The following is an 18,264-nucleotide window of genomic DNA, read 5'->3' as shown; positions in this document are numbered from 1 at the left end:
TTCATCCTATCATCCTCCTTCCTCCACCAACTCCCCCCAAGATGTTCCTATCTCAGCCCTCCCTCCCTCATGCCCACATGCCACTCCTCCCTAATTACTCCCCCTTCCAGCCTATTTCTGTACCTCCTTCCTGTTTGTCTCTTAGGTGTTCCTCCTGTATCTCCCTCCCTCCATCTTATTTGCCCCTCGCTTCTTATCTCCAACGTCCTCCTCTCCCCGTCTGTCTTTTGTCCCTTTTGCTCGCCGTATCTCAACTTATACTCCATCGCCTCCCCATGCCTTCATTTTTCTACCTCATTTCTAGTTAGCCTCCTCCTCTCCCTCTCCCTCTCCCCATCCCTCTCCTCTCCTCTCCTCTCCTCTCCTCTCCTCTCCTCTCCTCTCCTCTCCTAACTCCCTTGTCTCCTCCACGTTACTCTCTAGTCTCCATGCAGTCTTTCTCTGCCTCCTTGCTTCTCTTCCTCCTTCCTTCCGTGCCCACCCCTCCTCCTCATCCTCCTCCTTCCTGTACCTCCCTCTCTCTCTCTCTCTCTCTCTCTCTCTCTCCCCCCCTCCAACTCCATTCCAATCTCTACCATTGCCTCTTGTGTACTCTCTCCCTCCCTTCTATCTCTCCTCTCCTCTGACTGCATGTCTTCCCTCACGTCGCCTTCCCCCCAATGACACCACAGTATAGCAGCACTCTGGCCTCACCTCCAACACCTCCTCTCCTGTCCTCCTCCATCTCTCCTCTCCTCTCCTCACTCCCTCCTCTCCTCTCTTCTCATTACATAGTGTCCATAATAACTCACCCAGTCCACTGTGCTCTCTCTCTCTCTCTCTCTCTCTCTCTCTCTCTCTCTCTCTCTCTCTCTCTCTCTCTCTCTCTCTCTCTCTCACACAGTTTTCGTTCTCTCTCTCTCTCTTCTCGGTCTGTCCTTCAGTCCCTATAGCACATCCTTGCTATGACCAACTGCTCTCTCCCTCTCTCCACTTTTCCCTCTCTCCCTCTCATCCCCCCCCCCCCAATCTCTCTCCTCTCCACTCCCCCTTCACCTCTCTCTTCACTCAGTCTCTTCGCCCCCCCTACCGCTATGCCTCTCCTCTTGTTGATGCTTCGTTGTCTCCTCTCCTCTCCTCTCACTCTGCATGTTTCTCTCTGATGTGTCTCTCACTCAAGTCTCATTCTCTCCCCTCTCTCTTTCTCACTGGATTTCAGTTCCCCTTTCCTGGTCTCTCTCTCTCTCTCTCTGTGCGCGTGTGCTTGCATGCCATGGCATACTTGCATGCGTACCGGTTTCTGTGTCTGCCCAATCCTCTCTGATACCTGTCTGATTTCTCTATCTTGCCTTCCATTCTGTTTGGTGTGTATGGGTGTTTTACATACTGTATACACTGTATACAGTATGTAAAAGACAGACACTAGATATAAGATGGATATGCTGTATACTATACACCTTTCCATCTTATATCTAGTGTCTGTCTGTCTGTCTGTCTGTCTGTCTGTCTGTCTGTCTGTCTGTCTGTCTGTCTGTCTGTCTGTCTGTCTGTCTGTCTGTCTGTCTGTCTGTCTGTCTGTCTGTCTGTCTGTCTGTCTGTCTGTCTGTCTGTCTGTCTGTCTGTCTGTCTCTGTCTTCCTCTCCTCTCCTCTCCTCTCCTCTCCTCTCCTCTCCTCTCCTCTCCTCTCCTCTCCTCTCCTCGTCTCTCCTCTTTCTCTTCTACCCCTCCCTTCATTCACTCTTTGCCCTCTCTCTCTCTCTCTCTCTCTCTCTCTCTCTCTCTCTCTCTCTCTCTCTCTCTCATATATCATATCATAGAACTGGAAGAGGCAGAATGGACACTCCTCTGATGACTGCCGTAGAATCCTGATGAAGGTGTGTTGTCATGGAAATGACTGTTGTTCCGTGTGTTTGCTACCTACATCTTGTCGGAATGTATAGAACGGCAACAGCAATGAGACACATATAGGGCCGATAATATCAGTGGGTCGACCCGAATCATGATGCATTGTGAGCTTGTAGATCTTCTATTTTTGTGGGGCTCCTATATTCAGCTATGTTGATTTTTGTCCTAACACAAACACATAAAAAATGCACAAACGGTAAATGCCATGACAATTAATGGAGAATTTACGTCTGGGTTTTTCAACCTTTTTATACCAAGTACCACCACAGTAAAGATCTGGTCTCCAAGTACCACTATAATTAATATAACGAATTACTGATATTAAAATAGAGGAGCGTAAAATGTAATTTATTCTTTGAATTGTTGTCTTCACCAGGCCGAAGGCACATGGGGAGATAGTATGTTTTGCGTCCGTCCGTCTGTTACCAGCTAATCGACTGTTGGCCCGTCCATGCCAAACTGTGCACACACACTCCCTGGATGCCAATGACGAACCTCTGCCCCAAATATTCCACAACTGCCTGTTATAGCGCCACCATGAGGCCAATTTTGGCAAAACACATTTCTGTAGATTACTCGTACATATTTTATCCATACATCACACAATTCGGTATCACATGACTATGAGATAGTGTATCTCATAGTCATGTGATCAACACGGATCTGCACCATTTCCCATATTCCATCCTGATTGGCTAAGATTGGCTTCCAAAGCTCGCATGATTGGTCCGTTTCGAACAAAATGCCACAAATCACAAACACAGTGTGCAATTTCCGTGAAATTATGCACACACATTTCCAATAGTGCAGTGGTGCTATAACAGGGCAATTCCTGTTTTTACCTATAACTGCATCGACAACTTGCCCTCCCTATAGAAGAGGCCATGGAAAAACATTTCCCCTGCATCCCTCCACATCTGCCATGAGGTCGATTTCTGTGAAACACATTGTTTATATTAGTCGCACAGATTTCATCCAAATCTCACACAAATAGGTACACATTATCTCTGTAGTGTCTGTGTGATCAAGACGAGTCTGTTGGATTTCTCAGACTCTACACTGATTGGCTAAGATTGCCTTCCAAAGTTTATAGGAGTGGCTTGTTTTGTACAAAATGCTGCAAATCATGAACGCATGGCCCAAGTGCAGTGCAACTGTACACACATTTCCCACTAGGCTGAGGAAGCAATGCCACTTGACATTTTTCAAATCAGCGTCATAATCAAAGGTGTAAGAAGAAATAGCACCCTTTTCACATTGGCCTATTATAGCGCCACCCGGAGGCCACCATAACCTGACCTGGCCTTTTGGAGACCTGACTTTTTCTAGTTTTGTTTTTGTTCATTCCTAAGCCAATTTTGCTGCTGCTCTGACGAATCTCTGTCTAATCAGCACAACTGATAATATTTCTAATGTGATTAATCCGTCCTCAAATCTAAACTAATTTTAAATTAATTAAAACGTCTAGGTGTGCCGTCATGCTCATTTCAGCAGAGCCTATTTCAACCAATTGCTTGGTCAGAAGAACTACCTATATTAATATAAATAATTCATTCAACTTTTGTCTTTTTTTCTTCTTTTTTGGGGCGACTCCTCTGCAAACCACCAGAGGGGGGCTCAAGTACCACTAGTGGTCAAGTACCAGTGGTTGGGAACCCCTAATGTCATTATGTCATATGTAGCGGAGAAAATCTGTATTTTTGTTAAATTCCCTTTGACAATAAATGGAGAATTAACCTCATATGTGTCCAACTCCAAATACATACTAATCCAATACATACTGTACATACATACATGCATTGCATGCATGCATACATGCATGCATACATGCATACATACATACATGCATACATACATACATACATACAGCTTAAACTTGGACTCAGGGGGGTGGACGCCTCTGCCTTGCATAGTCCCCAGTGAATAGGCAGTTTGCCCTTCACTGGTAACCCTATTTTGGACTCATTTTAAATATATGAAGGTATTGCGGGCAGGGATTTTTACAAAAAAGCCTCCCCTTTTAAAATACATACACACATACATACCTACATACATACATTTCAGAAGTTTTAGCAGTTTTTAAGGACCCACTTTTAGGCCAGTGCACCAGAGCAAACTCTTGCCTTTTTTTAAACCCTACCCATTTTAACCAAATACATACATACATACATACATACATACATACATACAGTGCATGCATGCATGCATGCATGCATGCATGCATGCATGCATGGATGGATTTCAGGGTGTTCATTTGAACAGGGATCTCTGTTCTATCGCCTGTGGTTCTACGATGCAGGGCTTACACTGTGCGTTCAGACAGGCCTGCCTGCAAGAGAGTGTGTCTCACCATGCATATCTCATTCTCTCACTTCCTCCCTCCCTCTTCCTCCTACCTTCATCCCCCCCCACACACACACACACACCACCGCCGTCATCGGCTCTCACCCCTCTCTCCCTCCCTCGCTCCCTTCCATCCTTTGCACACATCCTCCTCACTCTCGTGGACTTCCTTCAAGCCTTTGCCCCCTCCCTCCCTCCCTCCCTCCCTCCCTACCTCCCTACCTACCGCTCTCATGCATGCTCTTGCTTTCTCCCTCTGTCCTCCCTGTCTCTGTTTAATCATCTGTTCTTCTTTCTCTGTCTGTCTGTCGTCTCGTCCCCCCCCCCCCCGTCCCCCCCCCCCCTCTGACTCTCATCGTCATTCTCTCTGTCCTCAAAGGCCTGCAGCACATTTTCACATAATCACACTCTACTGTCTAGCTGGGTGATCATCAACTATATATATATATATATATATATATATATATATATTTATATACACATACATGCATACATACATACATACACACACACACACGCACACATACATGTGTGCATGTATCTGTTTTTTTGCTGCAGTGCTGGACCAGAAAGGCAGTACGTTTCCACTTCCCTGCATGCGTGCGTGCAAAGCCGTGCATGCATGCGTGTGTGTGTGCGTGCGTGTGTCTAGGGGAAGGGGGAGGGGAAGGTTTGATCTTCAGACTGTGGAGCAGTTTCCACCTGTCAACCATCAGGCTGCATGTTGAACAAGTGCTGAGCCCTGTCACCATGTCAGTCTTGTCTTGACTTTATGTACACTGATATATAACCCATATACACTGATATATACGACCAGGGCTGGGTAACTTTGAAGATGGAGAGGGTCACTATAGTTCCACACTCACTCCAGGGCCACATTGCATATTATACTGTTGCAGCAATGCTATTATTTGAATTGAAGTATAGCTAAACATTTGGGGACCCCCCCAAAAGTCATGTGCGACCCCCCCTGGGGTTCCCGAATCCTGACCCACAGGTTGAGAACCACTGATGTAGTAGTAGTAGACCCATGATGAAGAGTATTCCTTTATTAATGGTCCTGAGTGATGATGATCAAATTCCTCGGTAAGCAAGCAGCAAATTTGGATAACAAGATGATAATATACCAGGCAGTATCACAGGAAAAGTTCTTAAACCTTGCCGAGCCATGAGGCCCATATAGGGCAGGAGGCTATCTCCTGTTTCTGTAGCATGAGGCAGCTTGATGTACAAGTACACCCCCTGGACATGACGCTAGCATGTCGCAGGGACTCACCCCCCAATCCAACCCTTGATGCTGAGTGCCAAGCAGGGACACACTGGGTCCCATTTTTCACAGTCGAACCTCAACCTCCCATGGCAGACACTCTAACCACGAGGCCACTGAGCTGGTCGGAAAAGTTCTTAAGTCACAGATAACTACTGAAACCTTGTGTTTTTGTCACGTCACGTCACTCAATCTGCATGTCACTGACAATCGTTACTCACAATATTACAATGACAACCTCTCGCCTAAATGGTCTGTGTCTCCTAGCGTTTGATAGAGGTTTAACTGAAGGTCTGAACTACGATTCCGTTATAGATTCTCAAGCGAAAGCCCTGCCGTCTGAGACGCCACTAAGCGTGTAATGCTGCATGTCAATGAGTCACTAATTTGTGCTGGCGTCAATGCGCCAGCACAAATTATCTGTAATGCTGCATACTGTCTGTGCAAAGACACTTTATTTATATTGTCTTTATTAACGTTTCGATGTGTTCTTGTTGCTTTCTGCCCCTCCCTCCCACCCCTCGGGTGTCAGCTTTTCGCCTGGCAAACTTGTAATTCCTGCATTCGCTACTGCTTCGATGTCTCCCTTTTGACTGATACCTGTCCATTTAAACTCTACGGCCCTGCCCCAAAGTTATTAGTGCAGCCGCGCCTGGCAGCCGGCAAAAACTAGAGTTCTCAACAGGCCCGGAAATTGAGCCCCGGCCCTACCTGGGCCCTCATCAAACCCTGTACAATCAAGACACTGCCCGCGCTGCCACCCTTATAGATCTCCATATATGGAGCTGACCTGTTCTGACATTCCATATGTTGGTCTGACCTCATCCGGTACACTCATGCTCCATATATGGCCAATAGAGCGTCGCAGTCCCTCCCCCTTTCAGAACGACGAGTGGCCCAGGAAATGAATCGCAATGCATTTTCCCCATAGGCTTTTCTTAAAGTATTTATTTAAAGACGGTTACGCCGCGGACAAAGCCAACTCGGATCGTGATAAATCATGACAATGAACACTATGTTTTGGGCAGATCAAATAATTTATAAGAAGAAAAACAAAACAAATAGTGTTGTCTCCTGCCTTTGTTTTCTTCTTTCTAATGATTTGATCGGCCCAAAATATTGTGTTCATTGTCATGATTTGTCACGATCCGAGTTGGCTTTGTCCGCGGCGTAACCGTCTTTAAATAAATACTTTAAGAAAAGCCTATGGGGAATATGCATTGTGATTCATTTCCTGGGCCACTCGTCGTTCTGAAAGGGGGAGGGACTGCGACGCTCTATAAGGGCGAGGTCGCTTCCCGCCCTGGCCTCAGGCGTCTTACTGGTAGAGAATATCTGGTCACGTTTTGTGATCATGATGTTAGTCATAACAGATACATGATGATGATTGAAATTCGGAATAACCCCTTGAGTTGTATCTCGTTTTTGAGGGGTCCTGGACACAATAGATCCCCCCCCCCCCCCCAAATAAATAAAAATATAAATAACATTAGACAACAAAACAGAAACAACCAAATCAACCAAACAATATCAAATATGACAAGACAAGTAAACAAACAAACAAGATGACAAGATACAAAAAAAATAGTATCATGGGCTCAGTGTCCTGATGATGAAGCAGTTGCCAAGGCATTCAGCATATCTAATACATACATAATGTGCATTGGTCAAACAAATTAACTTATATTTAAAACATACAATACGGTTTGGAAGATATAATATAACAATGATATACATTCCAATGCTTTTGTATAGGCTACATACATGTAACATATGTTTGAGAGTCTGTGGCTAATGTTTAGATATTAAACATTGTATCGTGTTTCTTTCTCTATTATCTGAGTGGGCACCATGTTGACAACCCCCCAACCACGCACGCACACGCGCGCGTACACACACACGCACGCACGCACACACACACACACACACACACACACACACACACACACACACACACACACACACACACACACACACACACACACACACACACACACACACACACACACACACACACACACACACACACACGCACACACACGCACACACACACACACACACACACACACACACACACACACACACACTCGTGTCCCTGCCCTACCCAACACCTCATGACCCGCCACAAAATGCTGCTTTCTCTCCCGATAGATGGCCATGACACAAAGACAAAGGCCTGTGGGAGGGGCTTACCGACTGGGCCATCTGCGTGGGGAGCTGTGTGTGTGTGTGTGTGTGTGTGTGTGTGTGTGTGTGTGTGTGTGTGAGAGAGAGAGAGAGAGAGAGAGAGAGAGAGAGGGTGATGAGGGAGGGAGTATGCTATGAAAGGAAGAAAAGTGAGTTGGTTGGTATTGTAGGTGGCTATCTCTATATCCCTTCAAGCTAATCGATTGTAGGCTAGGTAGGTAGCCTATTTAAAAAGGCAAATAGGCCAGGCATTTAGTTCTAGCTTATCTGGTCTGGTCCATATAGTCTGTAAGGATATGGACCAGACACCAGAGCTAATTTAGCACTTTTCATTCAGTTAATTTGATAGGCCTACCTGGGGACTGGGGCTTGGGGGGCTGGATCATGGTGGCACAAGCTACCAAACACCAGAATTCTTATAGGACTATAAACACATACACATTGAATATGGAGGAGGAGGATAATAAAATGTGTATTAAATACAACAGCTGGATGTGGAGAAGGAATCGAACTGACGCCATTCTTTTGCTCTTTGTATCCGACACTCTCGCTTGGATTTCAACACCAGGTGGAAATGGGACCTAAAGAACAAAAGCTCCAGACTCCAGGATAATGGAGTAGTATGGAGGACCGTCCTATGTAGTTCACACTCAATACAGAAGATATTTGGACTTTAATTCTACGACTACATCCCCACCCAGTGGTTGATATGAGAATAGCTACTTATTTCCCCTTAGGCATATTTTAGCCTCTCTCTCTCTCTCTCTCTCTCTCTCTCTCTCTCTCACTCTCTCTCTCTCTCTCTCTCTATATATATATATATATATATATATATATATATATATATAAAGATACATTTTCAGGTGGGTTGCCAATTCCAATCAAAAGAGAGTACGCATTTATCATCTATTTTCTTTGTGTCAACTCATTCCTTCCAATTTGACTGGAGAATTTGACTTCTCTATGGGAAAAATGAATGGAGTCTAGATTAACGATGGAACCAGAAGATGGCCACCAATGCTATGCCCTATATGTGCTCATGGTAGGCTTTGTTATAGGCTATAACAAACTGTTCGCAGATGACTCGGCACCGCTGACTCAGCACTGCTGAGTCATCCTGACAGGAACAAACTGCAGGTTGCTATGTAAAAATGCTATCTATAATGTAATGCTTTTTCCAAATAAAACAAACTATCTTCACACCTGGGAAAAACTGAATCCATTCTTTTTAGATCAAATAGTAATCTCAGCAAGGCAGATGGCTTAGAGTGGGTGACAATACACACGAAAAGATTAAATGACCTACATAGGTTCCATCCTGGACGCAAATCTTTCCGGTGATAAAATGGCCACCAACGTAATCAAAAAAGTCAACCAAAGAACAAGATTCCTAGTATACAGGATCTCCTCACTAGTCGACAAAAACACCTCGAAGACCCTAACAGGAGTCCTTGTACGAGGTTTCTTCGACTATGCATGCACCTCTTGGTACCACAGCACCTCAAACGCCCTTAAGACATGGCTCCAGACTTCCCAAAACAAACTGGTCAGGCTACTACTGGGCCTCACCCCCCGAACCCACCTCACCCCTGCCCACTTTGACTGTCTGGAATGGCTTAGGGTTGACGACAGAGTACAGCATCTTGCAATGGGTCTGGTCCACAAGATTCGATACACCACCAAGATACCCGTGTACCTGTCTAAATACTTCACTAAGATACCCATGTACCTGTCTAAATACTTCACTAAGATACCCATGTACCTGTCTAAATACTTCACTAAGATACCCATGTACCTGTCTAAATACTTCACTAAGATACCCATGTACCTGTCTAAATACTTCCTTAGTGTCAGCGAAGTCCACACCTATACAACACCAGAGGGAGTTCAACAAACCATGTGCAACCCAGATTCGGCACAAACGAGGGACAATTTTAATTTCGCTCCTATGCCACCAACATGTGGAACACCCTACCAACAGTCATTAAGACATGCAAATCCCTTGACTCCTTCAAAACCGCTCTCAAAGGGCACAAAGGGCTGCAATTCGAAACTGCCCCCCGTAAAATCTGACTCCCCCACACACCCCTTTTCACCTTTTTTCCCCCTTTCCCTTTTTACCTGTGATGATTTCCTGTTTTTGGCTATATAGAAGTGTATATTTGTACGTCTCTAAATGTTATGATGAATTGAACATGGTGGACCCTATTGTAAACAAGTGTAATGCTTTATGGCGTCGTCCACAGTTAACAGTTTTGTATTGAGTTGTGCTTGAAATGTACTGTAATTCTCCAATCTGTTAATAAATACTTCAATCAATCAATCACTTTTGAACCCAGCACCTCTAAGTGATGTGTGTATTTTATTAGTTTTTACAAGGAAGAAAGAAACCACCATGATAGTTTGCAGATTTCACCACCATTTCAGCTCCCCAGCCAATCAGTGCCCTATAAAAAGACGGTCATTAGTTAAGAAATCAAGGGTTTATTTTATTTATTTGTTTGTTTATTGTTTATTATACAAATATACTGGAACGTCCCAGTGGAACACTTTATATGGGAATGCTTTGGGTTTATGTTATGTGTGCCTTATTGTTGCTACACTGTTCATTAAAGCAAAAAAAAAAAGAGCATGGGGAAGTGAACCCTACCAGACCACTCTATCTATCTATCTATACAATTTAGAATTTAGGCATTTAGCAGACGCTCTTAATCCAGATCGATTTACATTCGTTATCTATCTATCTATACAATTTAGAATTTAGGCATTTATCAGACGCTCTTAATCCAGAGCGATTTACATTCGTTATCTATCTATCTATATATTTATTATACTGTATTATTTGTTGTATGCCCATACTTGCACACTCCGAACAGTAGGAGGCGTTATGCACCTAGACCATAGACACGTTGGTTGTGTAACGCGCCAATAAAAAGCAGGAAGTCCCGTGGAAAAAATCTGCGTAGTCTGAGTCTGTAATTCCGGTTGCCGCTAGAAATCTAGGAGCGGCTGTCTGTGTCTGTGTCACTGTGCTGCTGACTGTCGGGAGCAACGGGCGGGCAAAGTTTTAGCAAACAAAGTAGTAGTTTTCGGTTTTACTCGACGGGCAACGCAACAAAATGGTGAGTGAAGTCATTTTAGTCACTGCTGACTGTCTTTATTGATGTCCAAAGCTAATTATTAGTAGATATAGGCGATGGAATGAAATAATAAGACGGCCCTGCCGCCTGGCTTGTGTGTGTGAACCATGCAGCGCTTCTGTTTTCAGTATTTTGTTATGGGCGGTTTTCATTCATACCCGCAAACCAAGACCCTTACAATGAATTTCATAAAAAATACACGCACACTATAGATGTTTTCATCAGAATATGGAACGTTGCAGTCACGTTGACATTGCTAAATAATCGTATAAATTATTTTTTTGTGTTGAGGTCCAATGGATCACACGACGCTCATCCGTCCCGAGCGTCATGGCGGAATCTGTTTTTTTTGCACGTCCTCCATTTACAACCCTGGCATAGATAAATGTTCAGATTTCAAATATAAAGGGCGTATACACCCCGTGGCCACGGATGTTACAATTCTCTTCGGGCGCGTATAACTACCCGTATCTTCCGCATTGTTCAACGAAGGAGCATTGTTTTATCCGATCAATGGTCATTGTCTTGATGAAAATAAGGTGCACCCTCTTGCAAACAAGTGTAACGCTTTATGTTGTCGTCCACTCACAGTCAACAGTTTTTGTATTGAATTGTGCTTGAAATGTACTGCAATTCTACAAACTGTTAATAAACCTTAAATCAATCATTTTATCATAGTTATAATGTATCAAGAGTGCAGTACACACACTAGCCGATAGGGTAGTAAGTGCGTAGCTGAAAGCATGATATGGCAAAAAATGATAAAATGGCCACCGATCGAATTAAATCATTTATTGATCAATACGGAAGATACCGGTACTGTTTTTCACCCGCCCGAGTCGAATTGTAACATCTGTGACCATGTGCTAAGCACTTAATATTTGAAATGGCGGAAGTGCTAAAACTATAAACCATCAAATTGATTGCCCGAGTATGAGATTATGATCCCAAAAGTAGAGTCATAGATCCCCCTCCACTACCAGCAAATTAAACCTAAATCTGGGCTTGTTGCATGCCGGGTCGGGCGTAGTTTAGAAATTAGAATCATGCGTTGCGCATAGGCCATACTAGGCTTAGGCCTTCCCTGCAACATTAGCTTTCCAAAAAGCATTAAGCCTCTGGATTTGCCAGGCTGGATTTCCACAACTGCCTTTCTTCCCCATTCATGATGTAGCCTGCCCTGTAGAAAATAAATGTCTTGCCACCAATTCAGAATTATCATTCTCTTTAAGTGCATTTTAACTTTTAACACGCCTCTTCCTACGCAGAGGGAATGCATTTCCATCCATGTCGGCCAAGCAGGAGTCCAGATTGGTAATAGCTGCTGGGAGCTATACTGTCTGGAGCATGGCATCCAGCCTGACGGACGTATGCCCAGTGATAAGACCATTGTCGGTGGGGACTCTTCTAGCACATTCTTCAGTGAGACGGCAGGAGGACAGCACGTACCCAGAGCTGTCTTTGTTGACCTGGAACCTACTGTCATTGGTCAGTTAAACTATTTGTTTTGCAACTTTAAATGAATACCTTTATATTTTATTTGTTTTTGTCGAACTCCTGAGCCGATAATCCAATATTAATAAATAAAGTGTAAAGAAAGTGTTAATGTATTTTAGTTTTTTTATGTGGCCACACCCACCAGTTAATTTAGTATACCTGTTTTTTCTTTTCACCATGGCACAAACCACCTGAACTGAAGCCCGCCCACGGTTATATGATAATGGGGGAGGGATTGTACTTAACCCCTTCAGGACGGGAAACCCTTTTGGGGTTCTTATGTATGAAACATAAAAATTTTGAACAAATATTTGAAGTTATTCCAGAAAATTTGGGTCAGGATTTAGAATGAGTTTTTTTTTTTTTTTTTTAGAATCAGCCTCGGTCGTAAATGGGTAGTACAGTACTTGGTAGTAAATGTACTTGGTTACTTTACACCACTGCTCATCAGTAGGCCTCTCAGTGATTACACTTGAGAGTTGTTTTGGGGTTTATATTTTGTATAGTTTTGCATTGGACAGGTTTCTTACTGCAGTGGACACTGCAGTACTGATGCAGTCTTTTTTGGGGGTCAGCAGGTATAAAAACCCTGAAGAGAAGAAAAGTATTATGATTGTCAACGATTTCTTTTGCACCTTCCATTCACAGATGAGGTGCGTACAGGAACTTACCGTCAGCTGTTCCACCCTGAACAGATGATCACAGGAAAGGAGGACGCAGCCAACAACTATGCCCGTGGACACTACACCATCGGCAAGGAGGTCATTGACCTAGTCCTGGAGAGAATTCGCAAGCTGGTGAGTCTTAATGATTTTGTTCTTTTGTTTAATTAAACTGCTTAAATTCAGCTTTAACTGATCAAAGGAAACTTTTTTCTCCCTTTTTTTTCAGTCTGACCAGTGCACTGGCCTCCAAGGGTTTCTCATCTTCCACAGCTTTGGTGGAGGCACTGGTTCTGGTTTTGCTTCCCTGCTGATGGAGAGGCTTTCGGTTGATTATGGAAAGAAGTCCAAACTTGAGTTTGCGGTTTACCCAGCCCCCCAGGTGTCCACAGCTGTAGTGGAGCCCTACAACTCCATCCTGACCACCCACACCACCCTGGAACACTCAGACTGTGCCTTCATGGTGGACAATGAGGCCATCTTTGACATCTGCTGCAGGAACCTGGACATCGAGAGGCCGTCCTACACAAACCTCAACAGGCTTGTCAGTCAAATTGTGTCTTCAATCACCGCCTCCCTTCGCTTTGACGGAGCCCTGAACGTGGACCTGACGGAGTTCCAGACCAACTTGGTGCCGTACCCTCGTATCCACTTCCCTCTGACCAGCTACGCCCCGGTCATCTCTGCCGAGAAGGCCTATCACGAGCAGCTGTCTGTATCCCAGATTACCAACTCCTGCTTTGAGCCGGCCAATCAGATGGTGAAGTGTGATCCCCGTCATGGTAAATACATGGCCTGCTGTCTGCTGTACCGTGGAGACGTGGTGCCCAAAGATGTAAACTCTGCCATTGTAGCAATCAAGACCAAACGCAGCATCCAGTTTGTGGACTGGTGCCCCACAGGCTTCAAGGTGGGCATCAACTACCAGCCTCCCACGGTGGTTCCTGGAGGAGACCTGGCCAAGGTCCAGAGGGCCGTGTGCATGCTCAGCAACACCACCGCCATTGCTGAGGCCTGGGCACGCCTTGACCACAAGTTTGACCTGATGTACGCCAAAAGGGCCTTCGTCCACTGGTATGTCGGTGAAGGGATGGAGGAGGGGGAGTTCTCCGAGGCCAGAGAGGACATGGCTGCCCTGGAGAAGGATTACGAAGAGGTGGGTGCTGACAGTGTCGGGGAGGAGGATGAGGAGGGGGACGAATACTAGGCCACTTGTCTTCTGGTTTGCCGTTGGCTGGAAGTAATAGGTTGGGGGGGGGGAAATGGGCCATGTGAGATCCTCTCTTTTGATTTCCATTGGTTTCTGTTTGTTAGTGCTTGTAACTTGTGATTAAATGAACCCAATGGGTATATGATAAATTGATTGTCTTGTTCTATCCTTCATTTGACTTGTTTATAAAGGTTTTGTGTGTTCCCATTTGAGGCCCAGCTGAGCTTCAGCAAAACCTTCAGTTCGGGTTTAGTCTAGTCGCTGGGTTCATCTTTGGAAAAAGGACAGCAGTTTCTCAGGTTTGCAGCACTTTCATTAAAGGGGATTTTCACCCACCAGTGTAACCTCTGGCCCAGGTCATATTAAACTATTGATCCCCGTAATAAGGAAAAGTTGTTCTTCCCTAAAATAAAAAATCCCTTATTTCCCCCTGAAATATACAAGCAGAAAACTATATCTGCCTATATCATATGAAAATAATTGTACTTATTAAAATATACTAGCTACAGATACATTTAATATAGGCCTAAAGCAAATGTTCATTATTAAATGCATGTGGGAGGGAATAATAATTATAAACCCCCAAAAATCTGTTAACAGTGGACCGGAATTCTGGCCGGATGTTTCTTGTGTTATTACTGATGCACAATCTGGTATTTCATATGGAAGCATTTTGTCGGGTGGGTTTGCATCCAATTATCTGTCTTGAATGTGGTTCATGTCTTACCTTCAGAGACTCCAGGAAATTCTGTCTTCCTCCCACCATAATTTTGTTTAACCACCTTAATAAACTAAAACTAAATGGCATGGCCTTACAAATGTCCCCCACACAAATATAAATTCCAGAGAGATAGTTTTTAAGGCCAAGAGGTTGAATTTCACATGAATATTCTCTTGTGGGGCATGTAGGACCTCCTTTATATTAAATCCATGCAATTGTAGCCTATAAAATGACTTCACCAAACGTTTAAACAAATATGATGAATGGATATTTTTGTAAATGGATGCAACGGGTGTCGCTGTCTACATTACTAAAATGTCCTTAAGAAACCACTGTATAAGCATAGCACAGGAGGGCAGTCATACAGTAGATGCCAAACAGTGAGTCATACATTGGAGATGATGAATGGATAATGGTGGCTGGCCTGGAACAGGTGTTACTGTACATTTCTAAAATGTCCCCATGAAACTTCACAGTATAAGAGCTGCCACAAGAGGGCAGTCAGATTATATGGCATAAGTAAATCAACATTTTCTTTGTTTCTGGGCACTGATCATTTAAAAAAAATAAAAGTGGTTGTGTCCTCGGCCTAGGCTACATCTTAAGACACTACCCTGCTGAAAAAAGCTGTTTTGCTGTTTTTAGCTGGTTTATGAGACAGGACAAACTGGTCAAGCTGTGGTGGTGTTGGTTTGTCACTGTCAGTATTATTGATTGATTAGTTAAAGTAAACGCCTGCGGTTTCCAAGGCTAGTCAACAAGTGATCAACTAAGCTGGAACATTTCTGAGGTCGGTTTCCTGCTCTAGGGTCGTTTGACTCTTAATGTAACGTATGGTATTCAGCACTGAAATCATTTTTGTAATTTTGTTTGTAGGCCTACTGTACTGTTGTACTGTACCTCAATGTTTAGTGGCATCTTCAATTTATTTAAACAACGGACATGGAGGAATGATTCTAAAGTCTGACAGAGTAATATGTAGACATGTCAAGACAGGACATTTTATTGTTCATATACTGTAGTCCACATGAAAATGCATGATACATTTCTCATATCTGTGCTGAACACGTGATTATTCATTTCATTCAATGACACATGATTAATGCCTGTATTAGGTATTACAAAAATAATACTAATTTTAAAGCACCAGATGGGAGTTAGATCTAGATAGAAAGATAGATGCATATATATAAACAGTTAATTTTTTTTATAGTTCATATTGTATATATTATAAATGAGAATTAAGCAACGTTCTTCATTAAAACATAAGTTAATATAATAAAATAAACTTGACAGATCTTATCACACATGGTAAGGCACTTTTCTACTGGATTTGGTTGGTATTGTTAGTGCTGTTATCTTGAAAGACTTATTTCTTGTTAATCCTTCAAACAAGATGGGTAAAAGACAAAGTAGTGTGACTTTCTGATTCAACATTTATTTAAATGATCAAGAACTGCCCTGAGAACTGTATTTTCCACTCTGATCAAAATGAAGTAGACATAACAAAATATCAGAATTAAATGGCCTATATCCTAATGAAATTTCACTATGCCATCCTGGGTTCTACAAAGAAAAGAATACATTTGGACACTCAGGCCAGGCGTTTAATATTTGTGCCCTGGGTATTTCTAATAAAAAGTATTTATTACTAAACTAGGTGTCTGTTTTGGTTTCTGCAAGTGACAACTCGCAGGCTTTTTGTAATAATACCCACCAGGGAGAGAAAAATGTTTCCCTGTATGTTTTAGCACGCTGCATTAAAATAAGGAAGTACAAATTGTGAATATATAAAAATATTGATCACACCAGCATCACTGTGAAGCATTTGCGAGTGAAAGGTTTGCCACACAAATCTTTCACTGAACAGTGAACACACAGTTAAGCTTGTCCCACTATCAGGCAAATTGTGGGGAAAGCTGGTCATTTATCATTGCAGCTGACCGTAAGCATGAAAATCAAATAAAATAAACATAAAATAATGAAAAACTAAAACAGCATAACATATCCTCATTAAGTATTTTTTCCCCTCAGCATAGATTACAGTTATACTTTTTAGACACTATGATTTTGGATTTTCAAACCTGTGTTTTTTTTTAAAACATGATGGTGTACTACACCAAGAACAACTAAAATGAGAGATGGCATCGGGCGTTTCTAGGTTTCTACGAGGTCTCGCTTCATTAAGACGGTGTGTTATGTGTTATGTCCTAAGGCGTTTCTTTTGTTCAGGGCCTTTTTGAGTGCTCTCAATGCTGTGCAGCAGCCCCTTGGTGCAATCCTGTCCATTTTCTTCAGAGGTCAGCTTAGGACAAAGACAAAGAAAATTAGGTTCCTTGAGACGTTTCCATTTAGCCTCCGTGTACAAAAATGTGGTCGGGCTCGACAGGCAATGGTTTAGAGCAATACCGACGATTTGAGAATCTCAAGCTATTCAGATTATTTTAGACATTTGGGACAGACGCAAACAGAGCCACCGCTTACCTTCCTCTTACTTGCTCCATTCTCTGTATTTACTTGGCTAGGCAGATGCAAGCCCAATGCGTTCTCAAGGTCTAGAGTAACGGGAAGACAGACAGACGCATTGTATTGTATCCAAAACACGCATACATGAATGTCTGCTAATGAGAGCACACTACAGGCTCGTATCAGGATACACCTTGAGCATTTTAAATAATGAATGAGCCTGAGAGAGGGATGTTGTTTCAAAACGCCTCCCTCCAGTCACTACCACAAAACCCCAAACACACAGGAATATGAAGAGTACCTGTGAGGATGAGGTCGATTTCGTGCACTGCCAAGTCAGCATCATCCATGCTGAAACACATTGGGGGCTTGAACTTGAGGACATTGCGATGTGGTCCGTCGGCACTAAGTAGGATACGTTGTTCCTTAAGCCTGGGGACAAAAATAGTTTACCTCTTAAACCCTGTAGGCCTATACTGTATTTAGTTGACTGGGGTCCCCCAGGGCTCAATACACTAAATCTCTTTGCTGAAAATAGCCTACAGCTTGCAGATAGATATATGTTTGCCCAAAAACACGGACAGTAGGGTTCATGTGGTTAATATATTCATTCTATCAGTTCATTCTGCAGTACGCACATTTTAATTGGGGGGACGGCAGGTTAACCCGTCGTTAACAAAAACCTGGGAAAGCATCTGTGGGTTTTCTTTTTGCGTTGGCTATTCAAAAATAGCAGATATATAAGCCCACACTGCTGCTCATGTACCTTTTATGTACTGGGGGATTCAGAGTCCCTATTAGTACTAGGGAGATGTAATATGCTTTCTCAGAGTACCCAGAAGCAGATCCAATTCTGAGCTGGGTTATTGATTTCCAAATCTGTCCAA

The 18,264-nt window shown here is 43.3% G+C and overlaps 2 protein-coding genes across 3 annotated transcripts in view; one reads left to right on the top strand and one right to left on the bottom strand.

The window, feature by feature from the left end:
• The first annotated feature begins 10,667 nt into the window (after nt 1-10,667).
• LOC310875576 (tubulin alpha chain-like) lies at nt 10,668-14,343 on the top strand. The gene is made up of 4 exons (XM_083788858.1): nt 10,668-10,803; nt 12,090-12,309; nt 12,967-13,115; nt 13,210-14,343. The coding sequence occupies exons 1-4, from the start codon at nt 10,801-10,803 to the stop codon at nt 14,185-14,187; spliced, it is 1,350 nt and encodes a 449-aa protein (XP_083644984.1). The 5' UTR covers nt 10,668-10,800; the 3' UTR covers nt 14,188-14,343.
• Nucleotides 14,344-15,928: 1,585 nt separating this feature from the next.
• Nucleotides 15,929-18,264, bottom strand: part of etnppl (ethanolamine-phosphate phospho-lyase) — an 85,308-nt gene continuing 82,972 nt past the window's right edge. Inside the window, exons 11-13 of one of the 2 annotated variants that reach the window (XM_083788437.1) lie at nt 17,679-17,809; nt 17,396-17,466; nt 15,929-17,216 (exon numbers count right to left, since the gene is read on the bottom strand). In XM_083788437.1, coding sequence (XP_083644563.1) covers nt 17,115-17,216; nt 17,396-17,466; nt 17,679-17,809 — 304 coding nt within the window. In that variant the 3' untranslated portion in view covers nt 15,929-17,114. The remainder of the gene's footprint in view (nt 17,217-17,395; nt 17,467-17,678; nt 17,810-18,264) is intronic. The other variant, XM_083788438.1, reaches the window with a different exon arrangement.

The sequence above is a fragment of the Protomyctophum parallelum genome (genome assembly GCF_964188405.1).
Source record: "Protomyctophum parallelum genome assembly, chromosome: 18".
Lineage (NCBI taxonomy): Eukaryota > Metazoa > Chordata > Actinopteri > Myctophiformes > Myctophidae > Protomyctophum > Protomyctophum parallelum.
The sequence above is the reverse complement of the archived record's forward strand: the minus strand, read 5'-3'. Positions and strand labels throughout refer to the sequence as shown.